General features: G+C 30.3%; 1 protein-coding gene across 4 annotated transcripts; it reads right to left on the minus strand.

The window, feature by feature from the left end:
- Nucleotides 1–2,919: 2,919 nt before the first annotated feature.
- On the minus strand, nt 2,920–10,384 carry LOC114746993 (NAC domain-containing protein 35-like). 4 transcript variants are annotated; one of them, XM_028935276.1, is made up of 6 exons: nt 10,374–10,384; nt 7,626–7,636; nt 5,851–5,960; nt 5,475–5,780; nt 4,939–5,207; nt 2,920–4,087 (listed from the first exon to the last, which is right to left on the minus strand). In XM_028935276.1, the coding sequence occupies exons 4-6, from the start codon at nt 5,704–5,706 to the stop codon at nt 3,251–3,253; spliced, it is 1,338 nt and encodes a 445-aa protein (XP_028791109.1). In that variant the 5' UTR covers nt 5,707–5,780; nt 5,851–5,960; nt 7,626–7,636; nt 10,374–10,384; the 3' UTR covers nt 2,920–3,250. The 4 variants fall into 4 exon arrangements, with proteins under 4 accessions (XP_028791109.1, XP_028791110.1, XP_028791111.1 ...); XM_028935277.1 differs by lacking the exons at nt 7,626–7,636; nt 10,374–10,384 and having other exon boundaries at nt 5,475–5,763; nt 5,851–6,049; XM_028935278.1 differs by lacking the exons at nt 7,626–7,636; nt 10,374–10,384 and having other exon boundaries at nt 5,475–5,766; nt 5,851–6,049.
- Between the last annotated feature and the right edge of the window lie 4,596 nt (nt 10,385–14,980).

Genomic DNA, 14,980 nt, shown 5'->3' on the forward strand with positions numbered 1-14,980 from the left:
ACCCACACATATATAGAAATTTATATACTCTCATCACTAATAACTATGATGCAGAAAATATATTTATTTCATCACAACACATATCAAACCTTTCAATAATAAACTTTTAATTACCCTACATATACACTATATGATATAAAGAATTTCTTTAATTTCCATATCACGATCTCTTTTGCTCCCTGCGAGTATATATAGTCAGATTCTAAGGCCCTGCTTGATGTGAAAATGGATGTGGATGTTAAGAAGAATATCTTCTGTTGTCCATCGTAATATATGTTGAATTTATTAATTTGTATATATTGTGTTTTAAAAAGTAAAGATACAATAACAAAAACAATAATAATAATAAAAGTTTTTTTATTGATAAAATTGTAATTCATTATGCAGCGATTTAAACAAATATATAGGGGAAATTGTACTCTCCTATTGGTGACCCTAAGCCCTAAATTTGGGACTAAATGGACCTCGCTATATTGTGGCAACACACCACCAGCTCATCACAAGTTTAATTATGTGTGCCTGAGAGAGCTGCTTCATTAAATCAGATCCCAATTATTAATGCCTTTTCATGCTCATTAATTAATTTTAATTATATCTATTCATACTCTCAGGGGTACACTGTAGTACATATAATAACGTATTTTAGTTTGTTTCAAGTAGGAAAGAGACAGAAAAAAATTAAAAATCTCCTTAATTCATTTTTAGGAATATATATATATATATATATATATAGATATTGGAATATATATATGATCGGCTTCTTGTCGACAGTTTGTCAGTAACATTTTACTACTTTTGTTTCTGAATATAAGACAAGTTGACTAATTTAGAAAGATTAAAAAACTAAATAAATTACTTTAAATATTTATATTTATTATTTTTTTAAAGTGTTCTAATTAATGACATTCTTTCTTACTTGCATCCAAAATCCATCCTAATAAAGGTAACCATTGAGACGATGAAGAAGGAAGGGGTGAAAAAAAGGGTAATAGTTGCCAACTTCTTTTAATCTGCATAGCTTACCTTAATTTAGATTTTACCTTTTACCTTTCTCTGCCGTTCATTAATTCTGAAATTCCAAAAAAAAAAACTTTTTCATATTAATAACTCTCTCCCTATCCCTCACACTTCGGTTTATAAAATGTAAAATGTTTTGTTGCCTTTTTTTTTTCCACCTGGCTCTTGAAATGAGCAATAATATAAAGATTTTGAAATACTACCTCCCGTCCTTAATATAACATTTCGTTTAACTTTTATTTTGATTTTAAATATAAGACCCCAATTCACTTTGTTTCTCATATTTATGCATTTTTTCTAAGGTAGTCTTTTTAACAATGATAGTTCAAACCAATACACTTAATTAGTAAGAATATTTTAGAAAAGACAACACTTATTTAGTATAAATAACTAACTTAACTTATTTCCTTAATTTATTCAAATTAGTTAACTAGCTCTTATAATTAAGACCGGAGGAAGTATTGTTTATGCTTAACTTGGAATTTTACATCCATACTTAATTAAAATCTTAATTACTGATTAATCTATACACACCCACGCTGCTACATGTGATCACAGATTGGCGGTAGTTTCAAGAGAGATCGGAAATGGCTTATCAGCTTTTGTGTGGTTTTGACGATATGAAATCTGAACCTCTAAAGCTGACTATTTCTCATCTCACATCTTGATCCCTTATAGTTTTAATTAATTGAAATCTAATAAAACCCCTTGAAATATATATATACTCCTCCGGTCCTTAATACAGGACCCAATTATTAAGTTGGTTTTAGTCCTAAATATAATACATATTTCTCATATTTATCAATTTTCTCTAAATTACCCCTGTGGATACTCTCTCAACTATAGTCAAGTAGAAGAAGGAGAGGAGGTATTAAGAAAGATGATTATAGTGTTTTAGGAAAAATGTGTCACATTTCTTATAATTAACTAACTTACCTAACTTCCTTAATCTAATCAAATTAGTTAAACGAGTCTTATACTGAGGACCGGAAGAGTATATATATATTTATATATGTATATCACAGAACTATTTCGCTTTAGGAGGGTTTGGTAAATCCAATCCCTCACCAACCAAAGAATCAAATTCAATTCAATGGCATAATTCATTTTCCTCGATGTGTGTATATATTATATATGTGTGTGTGTGTGTGTATGTATATATGGGTCCAGGCCCTTCAATAATCTCTAGAACTCTAGAAACTAGAACATAAGATTTTTCTTTGCTTTATTGTGCGTAGTTCTTAATTAGGTGCCACTTTAGTTCAAAAGTTAACGGCGCGCGCGTAGATGATCTAAGCTAGAACCCTAACTTTCATCACATCTTTAATTTATCTTCTCTCTTCTTATTATATTATTATATTAACTAAATTAGTTGAAACTAGTGAGGTTGGAATCTTGGTTTTATACAGACAATATAGGCCCCATTTTGTTTGAAAAACTTCAAACAAGGGAGCAGATTAATTAGACTAATAACTCTCTATTATTGGGAATGAACTAGCTGTAAAAAGCTAAGTTCTCCATATAAAATTAATTACATTTAAATACTATTTATTTCCACGGGGTTGTGGATCACAATTGACTAGATTGTGTCTCAGTTATTTAACCCCCTAAACTTGGAAGAATGATCAGTTGCCTGCTAACAATAAAATACTTTAATTTTTGGGCCAATTTGCAAAAGAATCAGTTATTGTTTTTAGTGTTAATGTGATTATTTTTGTTTATTTAATGGATTTGGAAACTATTGCTACTGAACCATATATATGCAAGCTCGATAGGATATTTTAAATACATCCCTGATGAAATTAAAAGTCTTCTTTGACTCAAATCACAAATTAAAGAGACAAATTCTAATATAAAATTAAAGTCGCAAATGTGTATGCAGTTCAAGCAGACCATACATAATTTGAGTCTAACACAGTTCTATTATTAACTGCTAATTGAAACAATTAATATCATGCATATGACTATACACGAATTATTAATTAAAAAATAAAAATAAACACCTAACATTTAAAGCCCTAATGTTTTGTGCTACACATAATGTTAATACACTTGAAGTAATTATTTAACACATAATAGTAAGTAGATCATACTAAATAGTGTCTCTAATCTCCAAAGCATATAAATAATGTATGTGCAGGAGGTTAATTATTATCGTCATCATTATTATACTATCACAAATGCAGAGAGAATAATAATAATAATAATAATATATAATAAAGTGAGAATATAATTACTTGAAGGACATGTTGCTGTACTCTCTGTTATTACTTGGCTCAGGGATGAGATTCCACTCCCACAGTTTATTATTATCTGAGAAGGTCGTCGTGGTGGTGGTTGTCGTCGTCGTTAATGGAAGCGAAGAAGTTGGTAAGGCCGACGAAGAACTCATCATCACAGCCGTTGGTTGATGAGGTTGAACCAGCAAATTAGAGAATTGTTGTTGTTGATGATGATGATGGCTTGGAGCATTGTTAACGTTGAAGTATTGTTGCAGCTGATTATAACTCAACAGCCTGTTGAGATCCTCCATGACATTTGGCGAAGAAGCTGAAGAAGAAGAATTGTTGTTATTGTTACCAGGTGGCGGTGTGAGGAAGAAGGAGGAAGAAGCTTGAGCTTGCTTCATTATCAGTGGCTGCATATTTGTGAGCATCAGTAACTCTTCGTCCTCAATGAGTGGAAATGGAGGAACCATTGTTGGAGCTGAGGAAGAATTATTAGGGTAAGTAAAAGGAGGGTTGCTTTGTTTGGAAAGCCCAAGAGATATTGAGACCCCTTGATTGATATTATTATCTGAAGAGGAGGTTTTTCCAAACTGATCCTGCATTCGATGATGATGATGATTAAAGTTATTCATCATCGTACTTTGTCCCCCAAATTCTATGTTGTTGATCTGATGATGTTGATGATGAAACGTTTCGTTGTTGTGCTGCTTACTGATGCTCTTGTCTGAAGAATGTGAAGAAGCTCTGGGGGAAGAAGATGGCCTGGTTGGCAGACAACGAGGAAGTGAAGGATGGTCTTCGACTCCTGGTCTTTTGTACACTCGACACAGTGATATCTCAGCCTAGATGAAGAAAAGTGAAACAACAAAAGAACAATTCAAAACCTTGTATTTCTCAAAGAACATCACACGACTCTAGAGAAGCGGTAATAATTTGAAGCAGTGCTTCGTTTTCTGATACGAAAATCGAAGTTATATATGAGAAATATGTAAGTAGTAATAAGGTTCAGTAATGGCGGGGGTGTAATAATAGTACTATTTCATCACACACAGAATTTAAAGCTTTCATGCATGTAGTGAGGGATTCCTGCAACAAAAGGAATACGATGACATACATTTATTATAATTATCAGACAAATTAAAACTCTATCTTTGATCCCTTTTCGATTCATTTTGAACTTTTAATTTTACAAACTGTCCCAAGCATCCTGACATATTGAGTTTTTTCTTAAAAAAAACAATAACTAACACAAAAAAATCACCATTTGATATTAACCGTATGTAATGGAACTAAATGAGAACTTTATTAAAGATGTACTAATTATTGTCGACCAAGAAGAGAAAGTACCAAGAAGAAAATAAATGCTGGAACGGTGGGCAGTTTTAAATTTTCCTGCCAATTACTTCCTAACTTTTAATCCATCCCATGCATCCATCCGACATGTATATTAATATTATACTAAAGCTTTGGATCCTATATATATGTGTGTTGGAACAATTTCTCTGCAACTAAAGCCAAATTGCTTAGAAAAATTAGGGTTGAGAAAGAAGAATTATCAAAGAGAGGACCCCAATTTATCTGCTCTCTGGAAATTAAACATTCTTACTAATAATCTTGATTTTTTGAAAATCATCACATTGATAATATTTTAAAAACAGAGGCGTATGAATGAATCAAGATATACGAACAGTACCTTTTGGTATCGTTCAGTGTCATGGTGAGGCAAGCGATATTCGTTCATGATCCAACTGGTTCTGATACCTTTGGGAGCTTTACCAGAGTAGAAAACTAGGGTTTTCTTGAGCCCAATTGACTTGAAATTCTCAGTTCTGATCATTCTATCAGCTCCGGTGGCTTTCCAGTACCCCGTCTTCGTTACGCGGTTCGGCCGATCGCCGTTGCGATACTTCCGATCTCTCGGAACATAAAAGTACCATTCCTTCTCACCAATCGCCGCCATGGCTGCTCCTCATATACACGCGCACACCACAATATAAAAATATATCAGAATTCTCTCACGTTTTCATGAGCTGGCTTGCGAATTGCTTAATTATAAAGCTCAGAAAGAAGAAGACGAAGAACAAAATAGCACATGTGTTTCTTATAAGAATGTGATTGAGAGGAGTTCGATGTTTCTTAGGATTAAAAAGCAAAGTGAAACATTCCCTGAAGAGAAGGGAATATTATTATAATATTTATATGTATGTATATTATATGGAGTAGGCATACCTGGAAGCTCCCAGGGGTCATAGCGATAAAGATCAAGAAAAGTAATGAGCTCAACGTTGAATCGCTTTCCCTCAACCTTACGGCGAAGATAGAACTCCACGAGTTCTTCTTCTGTGGGGTGAAATCGGAAGCCCGGCATCACCATGTCGAGCTCGTGGCCGTCGTCGAGCTTCGCGGTTGTCGCCGTGGTGGTGGTGGTCTCGTCGTGGCTATGGCTGTGGCTGAGGCTCATGGTGGTGGCTCTGTGTGATACGATGAAGAAGAAGTTGATGATCGATGGAGCCTGCTCCTGCTAAATCGATGAAACTAACACGAAATTAAGTGTAGTTAATTATACCATATATATAACAAGAGGTTGAAAGTTTAATTTATATACCACAAACGGAGGAGGAGTTGTACGATTTGAAGAGTGGTGATAAGAGATTTGATGGTTAAGATTATGGACTAGTACAGAGGAAGAGAGTATTCATGTTTTAGTTTCTCTCTCTAGAAAAATGCAGAAGTGGGTTAATTAGAGTGAGAAAGGGAGGAGAACGAAGAAGAAGAAGGAGAAGAGAGAGAGAGGGAGAAGAGAGTAAATAGAAAGATCTACATAGCTTTCAGGGCCTACCAGAGAAGTGAGAGAAAAAGGGTGAGAGAAAAGGGAGAGGGATGTTGTGTTTTTAAGAGAAGAAAATGACATTTCAAGTAACAGTGCAGGGTGGCCACACCCTTAGCGGTGCCCTTGGACCTTTCTCCAACTTCATTATTCTTCCATAAAATTACTTTAATTTGCTTACATTTTCCCACCCCAAAAAAATATTTACGTCCTCAAATACCCGTATACTGTTATGTTTTTATATATAAGTAACTTGTATTTCATTCTCATATATTAAGAAATATATTAAATTGGTAAAATTTTTCACACTTGTCTCTATGAAAGAAAAGGTGTTGGACAAAATTTGTTGTGCTATATTTTCTCTCACATATCTTTTTACTATATTTAATTGGGATAAAATTAGAAAAAAAGTCATCAATTAACTTATATTCATGAATAAAGTGACTTATATATAAGAACATACTACATGCAATTCTAAATATGTCTAGGAGTTAGACAAAAAGTTTATTTTAATTAATTCTAAATATAAGATCTTAATATATTTTGTCTTTAGTTTATAATTCTTTCCCCAAAATGTCTTATTAATCACACAAAGTAAGGAAATTATAAGTATTATGTCTCTCGTCCTAAATGTAGAAGTTAATTGGTGAAGTTTGTGTTGGTTTTATTTATAAAATCTTAATCTTGTGTGTGTCTCATTAACTAATTGTTTTCAAACTATCTCTGTTTGTTACACAATTTTTTCATTGCAAAATACTAAACTTAACTAATGGGAGGAGTATTAATTTAGAATAATTATCACAAAACTTTGACATATTAATAGTAAATAATTAACTTGACTAATTTTTTTGATATTCATAATATATTAAGTAACTCGTATATTTGGAAAGGAAGAGAATATTGTTTTATTTTAATAATATTTTTTGCTATCTATTTTAATAATATTATATACATTTTCATACATTTGGAAAATATGAACTTTTTATGTCACCCTATGTAATACCATTCCATTCGGGCCATATCATCACGGGGATGATATAATTATAAATATATTATAAAAATAAATAACTTAATTACTGCTATCTTTTCAGAACAATAGGCCCTTGTAATGTGAAAAAAATGAAGGTTAAATTACTTAATCACTCAAAGATTTAAACATAATAAATATAATGCAGCTCATAAAGCTTCATAGACAAATAAGACAAGACATGTAATTTGGCTTCTGATATGGATAGGCACAGTAGATTTGAATATCATGTGTAATGAAGGATTATTCTATTTATTAGAAAATTTAGGAAATTGATTTTTCTTCTTAAAACAATTACCATAAAATTATTTAAAACCATAAGTCACGGCTATTCGAAATTGAAGGTTGGAATTCCTACTAGAATATAGGTGCTCATGTGGGAGGATAGCTTAATTAAGAAGAAAAAAGCTCTTCCAAATTGGATGATAGTCTTTTAATTAGTTTCAGAATTTCAAAGGCCTATCATTATCATATTTTGATGTAATATTATATTGAATATTCCAGATTGCGAATCACCTTATCTCACCTAATTAAACACTCGTGTGCTGTTTAAAAATAAAAAAAAAGAAGAAGATTGTCCTCATTTTTGTCCAAGCTACTCTCTCCTTTTGTCTCTTTCGAATATAGTCAGATTGTAATTATTTGGAGTGAAGTCAAACTATTTTAACTAAAAGGAGCTAATTTTCGTACCTCTTTTTGTCCTACATACAGGATAAAATTAACTTCACGCGCGGTCATTAAAAATGATATATGATATTTTCAAATGTGTGAAGTGTGTGGAAAAATTAAAAGTTTGCCAATAATTTGGTGCAATTATTAAGGAGGGACAATATTGAGAAAAAAAAATACTAATACATCTTTAGTTTGCACTATATTTTAAAATTATACAATAAAGTGTATAAAGTTTTGGGTTTAACTAGATTTTTGATTTTCGTATCCTTGCGTCTTGATTTATAAAATAAAACTCTCATTCCCGTGGTTCAAAGGACAGGCTGTGTTGTCCTTCTATTTTCTTAAAAAGGTTAATTTTTTCCCTCTAAATCTAAAATACAAATTTATGGCACAAAATTTCAACGGACGTGGCTTAAACATTGAAAGGAATTCTGAGCACAGATATATATATATATATATATATATATATATGTAGTATCACTTATTTATATACTTCTTATCAAAGTTTAGATTTATTTTCTGGACCTTCCCAGCGAACCCCAACTTATTAAATTATTAAAATATAAATCAAATTTTCTTTGAAAAAAAGACGTGGTCTGTAACTTTTAATTACATCTTGAAAGAGTTTAATTTGTGAGTTAAAAGACTAAAAATTTGTTGAATCTTGAAAGTCTAAATTTTTTAATTTTCTAGAGTTCTTGGTTATGAAGTTTTATTTTAGAATTTAGAGAGAAAATAAAGAAAAAGTAAGAAAAATAAAGGGAAGTGAAGTCTAAATCATCGTTTTCTTGATCATTGTTTTGAAACAGAGACAATAATTAAATGATGATTGATTTTGTTTTTGCTACGTCATGAAGGTTAAAACCGTCCATTCCCATGTCTGGCTTGAAATAAATTTTATGGTAAAATTTCATTTACATTATAGTCAAAATTTAGGTTATCTTACTTTTATTATATACATATACGTAATTTTTTCACTGTTCAATGAACATAAACATCAAATATAAAATATATTTACTAAATTGTACAAGTTGTCAACTATTCTTCGTGCATTTATACAAGATATTAGGCGAAAATTAAATAAAAATTCTAATAAAATTTAAAATTCAATCAAGAATAAGATGCACCACTATATTGTTTATATGTACCTTCAGTCAAGACTTTGTGGCCTTGTTTGCGTCAACAAATAAAGTGAATTGAAGATTAAGAATATAATAAAACTCTGAAATTAATTATTAATTTAATTAATCACTGTTAGTTAACGAACTAATTGTGTGAGTTGTACAATAAATTAAATGAAGAAGTGGACTTTCATAAATTTAGTCAAGGCAAGAATTTAATGTATATGCTGTCACATATTTAATATTGCATGTGTACGTGCTTGAAGATATTTTTTATATAAATTATAAAATGGAGAAAAACCAAATCCAATATGAGAACAAATGTAATAAAGGAATTGGTAAGGAGGCGAAGAAGATAGTGTACATGTGGGGGCAAGAAAGGAAAAAAAATAATAAAAAAGGAATTTTGGCAAATCATGGATAATGAATTAAAGCATACATTTATGTATAGGGTGGCTTGGCTGCTTCTTCTGCCCAATCTTTCTTTTCTTATATTTAATTAATATACATTATTTTTGGATGAGTCAAGACTCAAGAGAAACCCGTGACCCTTTCTCTTACGTGCACATTTAATTTAATTTAAATTTATTTATCTATCCTCATTCATATCATTTTCGAATTAAATCAACATAATATATCATAAAATAAAAGTTGTACTGTTCTCATATACATATTAGTTTATACTACTAGTGTTTTGAAATGATCAATTATTCGTCTTAGAACTAGATTGGTTAGACTGACTGGCTAGTTTCCAGAGACAATATAATAAACTAGATCTCAATTTGGTCTAGAATGCTTTCAAAATTGATCAAGTGAAAGCGAGGGCAAAAAAATCATAAAAAATATTTTTATATGTGAAATTAATATGTATTATCCTAATTATTCCCTTTATAAGGGGGAAATTATGCTAAAAATCTTTAATTGTAAAATTTATTACTCAAATTTACCTAAAAACCCTTGTTCTTAAACAGGTGTAACTTTTCTTCAACTTTGTAAAGTCCATTTTTAAACAAAATTCAGCCACATTTGGGCAATGAATTTTACAACTTGAGATTTGTCACTAATTTTTTTCTAATTACATAATCACTTTAATTACGACCGGACTAATAAATTGGAAACTTATATTTCTAGTTGCCTAGTCAATGATATCTTTGAAATTTTAAAAATAATGTTGATAAGTGATTATTTCTTCTAATGTCATCTTTTAATTACCCGGTTATGATGAAATCAACATTTGAAGCATGTTAGGTGGATTATTTTAATTTGTTCAAGCTAGTGACTGAAAAGACATTTTGGTTTTGTGTTACATTTGACCAAGTATTACAATATTCTCCTAGAAAGTCTAAAGTAAAATTTAAAGCCGTGTCTTATCATATAGTATATAAACCCTACTTGAACCCAATAATTCAAAATTATATTGTCACATTTTTAAAAATTGACTCGTAATGTAATTGAACACCACAGAATATATCCTTCGAAACTTTCTGCATTTATTAATTACTTAATTAGGTTTGCAAATTGCTCTTCGATCTGTCTCTCTTTATCTCTATCTTTATCTCTCTCAGCATTATTCATTGCGTACCATCATCTTCATAAATAAATACGCGTATGAGCATTATTTTTTGGATAAAATAATAATTAAGCTGAAATGGATTATTATTCAACTAGCACTACCTCTGGTCCTTAATATAAGACCTCGTTTGACTTTTGTGTTGGTCCTAGATATAAGATCCCAATCCATTTTGTTTCTCATATTTACTCAATTTTTTCCAAGATAATCCTTCTAATAATTATAGTTTTAGCCAACATACTTGATTAGTAAGGATATTTTAGGAAAATCAATACCTATTTATTACAAACAACTAACTTAACTTCTTTTCTTAATTTTCTCAAATTAATCAATTAGCTCTTATAATTAGGACCAGAGGTAGTAATAAGTAGGAGTGTTACTTTTTTTTAAAAATCAAATCCTACTTTATAAGTTTCAAAAATAATATATGCCTTCTAAAAAATCTATTATAAGATTTGCTTCGTTTTCTTGTCACGTAAAAGCCAATCAATGTCGTATTACGAAGACATTAATCTCTCTCTACATAGAGGGATCTGGAGAGAATTTTTTTATGACAACAAATACTCCCTCCGATTTGTATTATATATTTTATATTTAAAGTTTTAGTCTAAGTAAGGCCACTCATTCTCAACTCATCAACGGGTCACGTTAGGACTCTCTTCTTTGAATATCAGATCTAGGATAATAAAGTATTAATTTTTTCCATCTAGTATCTCAAATTAATTATAAAACTTCCTAACTAGTTAACAAAACTCATGTAATTAATGAGAGTAAATTTGATATTTTATCAGAAATAACTAGTTTTAACTAATTTTTAAAACTCATGTAAGGATGTTATTAAGTGTTTACAATAAGGGCCCGAGTGAGTAACATTTTTAAAGAGGATTTTGTTCAAAAGAAAATGACATCTCTTTCTGCCCTTAATATATATTATATAATTATGTTTGTTTTGTTAAAAAAGTATAGAAAAGCGTATAAACAATTTATGGACACGAGAGATTAAAAGAGACTCGTAGAAGATCTGATTAGCTAGCGAGTAAGATAATGAGTGACATCTTATACTTCGAGCACTATTTTTATATATATTATCATCACTATCCCAACAAATGGAATCCATTTTTATCAAAGTTTGGTTAACCAATTTCTGTTTATAATTAATCACATATATACAGTTAAGGAACGTACTTGATCTTTAATTAAATATTAACAAGAATAATGAAGCCGGTTAGGCGTATTGATTTCACCCACTTTTCTATTGAACTACCCATATAAGATAAGATACTGATGACTTTTTCTATATGTCTGAACATTTTTTGGTAAGGCCATTAATTAATTAATTAAATTATGAAATTATATAATTTTTTTAGGAAAGGAGGCCCTATCGTTTTCAAATTGGACCGACCATATCCAAACGATTTTCTTTTTAGCTCCTCATGAATCTAATGATCTAAAATCAGTAGCATTTTTCTATGTAAAATTTGTCTCTTTTGAGAGGTTGTTGCTTAGTCGCATACCAGCCTAATCTTTTAAAAATTGACTTTTTTAATATGTCCACTTTACCACTTATTTTCTTTTGTTTAACGTGTGATAAAGATGCATGTTTGTCCATGATATACCGTTTATAATATCGGCCAATGAGCTTTTAATTTGCATGTAATGCCAGTTAAATAAACAATGATATGCATAATATTATCTCCAGGAGCTCAAATTATAGCTTGTATTTTTTTTGAAGAAAAATAATTAATTTTTAATGGTAAAAACATGGACCATAATTATATACTGTTTTCAAGATAAATGAGATTAATTTTCCAGTGATATGAAATAAGCAAATTTTCCTTCTGGTTGATATGAATGTTAAAAATTTTGAAACATATAGGTGAGAGCCAATATCACAAAAATGAGGATCGCTTTTTTTCCCCCGGAAAAAAATATGCATCATAATTATTGACCTCATTATTCAGAATGGAGTAAAATTATTGCGTGCAATATATATATATATATATATATATATTATCCGAATAAAATAATGTGATAGCAGATTAATGTTATATGCCACACAATTCGTTCAATGATACATTACAAATCTGGAAGTCCCTTTCTTGTAAAAGTCAAAATGATCGATTTCAATCATTAATGGCGTGTTGTGTTGAAAGTTTCTAGTCATAGTGTTTTCCAGAAAATTCTTTATAATTAAATTAACCATAGGATTAAGTTTACCTAATTAAGAAACGAAGAAGAGATTTTCCCTCTCAGACGAAAGAGAATAAATAGCAAAAACTGATTCAATTGTTTTCTTCTACGAGTAGTGATGAATCTGATTCATCACACTTGTGGGCTCCAAAATGCAAAGTTTTTCCCGATGAATCTAGCTTCAGGTGCATTTTTGTATGTAGTAATTAAACAAATTAAGTTTAAATATTTAATTAAAGCATTTCACTATTCATATATATAGAGCGGTGCTGAGTATTTATTTGTAAAGGGTTATTTAAATTAATCCAATCTTTTGACGTCCATTTCAATTTCAACTTAATTTCTGGTCATTTTGTTTCGATCAAGTGAGATTATTAATAAAAATCCAATCCTTCAGTTGCTGATGAGAAAGATTATTTAAATTAATCCAATCTTTTGACGTCCATTTCAATTTCAACTTAATTTCTGGTCATTTTGTTTCGATCAAGTGAGATTATTAATAAAATCCAATCCTTCAGTTGCTGATGAGAAAGATTAATTAATGTCCTTCGAATGTACAAAGGATATATAAAAGACTCATCCCAATTAGATTTATTTTATATGCTTGTGTTTAAAATTCAACCTTTCACAACCACCAATTACTTAAAAGTTAAAACACAAGGGCTCTTGTATATATGACCAGAGTTGGGTTTTATGTAATCATTTTCAAATCCATAACTTCTTGAGAAAAATTTTACTAGTGTATATATATCTGATGAATATAACTTTTTTTCTTAAAAAAGAAAGTTTTCAGCATTGATGAGGGGTTAATTAGCTAAGAACTCTTAATTAGGTACCGAAACGACAATTGTGTCCTCACTGTAAACGGCTGGAAAAGGATCGATACTGCCAAATTAGGCATAGGACTACATAGCTATATTATGTGAAACGACAGTAAATTCTCTCGTGAACACTTCCGTCAGAAGTAATACGGTACTCCATGAATGAGTGAATCTCTCTGCATGAAACGTCACCTCGTTTTCTGCTAAACTATTTTTCGTACATGATATATATATAAAAGTCGTGATTTAATGCTTGCTCATATTTAATAACACAAATATTCTTCTCTTCTTGGATACTTTTGGGTGAATTGATCAATTCACGAGTAACAAAAATATGAAAAAAGAAATATTTGGTGCCAATATAATTAATTACTCCATAATCCATATTTTTAAACTTTAAGATGCTAGTTACTTCTCTATGAATATTTTCCGGTGAAAACATCCTTTCAATCCAAAGATTTTTGTGCATATAGGTTTGCCATGTGTTTGCCAAACTAGGTTATCTTTGAAGTTAATGGTACTTAAGTAACTTCTATACCCGGCCGTTAGCCTACATATAGTGACATTATATTGTGATGATTTTTCACACTTGAAAGTCGACATTATTAGTTCATTATATGTGTACTTTACGATACCAATTGTTCATGGCATGATATTTCAAAGACAAAAATACCTCTCAACTCTATATATGTAATGGTATGAAAAAGTCAAAAAAAAAAAAAAAGTAGCGGAGGGTGGTAATTAGGGAGATTGAGGATGAAGAGGATAACGGAGTTGCAGAAGATGGAGCCAGTTAGGGTTAGCTGGTGGGGACATATTGCAGATGCCTCATTAATGGCTCCACTCAACAAACCCACAGGATCCTCGTGGCTTCCACCGTTTTGGCGGTCTCAACTCTCTCACTACAAACAAACTATCAATATATGTGTGTGTGAAACTCTCATACACACACTACATATATCTATTCCGGTTTAGTTACTTGACTGATTTGAATAGATTAAGAAAATTAGTTAAATTAACTATTTGTAATAAATAAATATTGTCTTTCCTAAAATATTCTTACTAATCATGTGTATTAGAATTACCATTTGATAAAATTTTAAATTAAACATGTACAACTACTATAAGGACTATCTTAAAAAAATAGATAAATATGAGAGATAAAGTGAAATTAAATATCAAATTAATTCTTATATTAAAGAGTGGATGCAATAGTATATATATTAGTCCATTCTAAATATAAGTCACTTGTGCGTAAAAGTTTTGGTCATAAATATAAGTTACTTATAGTATACATTTAATGATTGTTTTTCAATTTCATCCTTATTTAATTCTCATTTGAACGAGAAAAGAAGAGAGATGTATGACAATTGTAAATGTAGAGAAAGAGGAAAAAACTTATTAAGGTTAAAATTAAATTTTTTTGTAAATTTAATATGTTTTTTGGTATGCGAGAATGTACAGTGATGTATATTAAGGACGTAGTGTACAAGTGATGTATATTAAA

The sequence above is a fragment of the Neltuma alba genome, unplaced genomic scaffold, assembly GCF_004799145.2.
Source record: "Neltuma alba isolate B1F8T4 unplaced genomic scaffold, ASM479914v2 tig00005170_pilon, whole genome shotgun sequence".
Lineage (NCBI taxonomy): Eukaryota > Viridiplantae > Streptophyta > Magnoliopsida > Fabales > Fabaceae > Neltuma > Neltuma alba.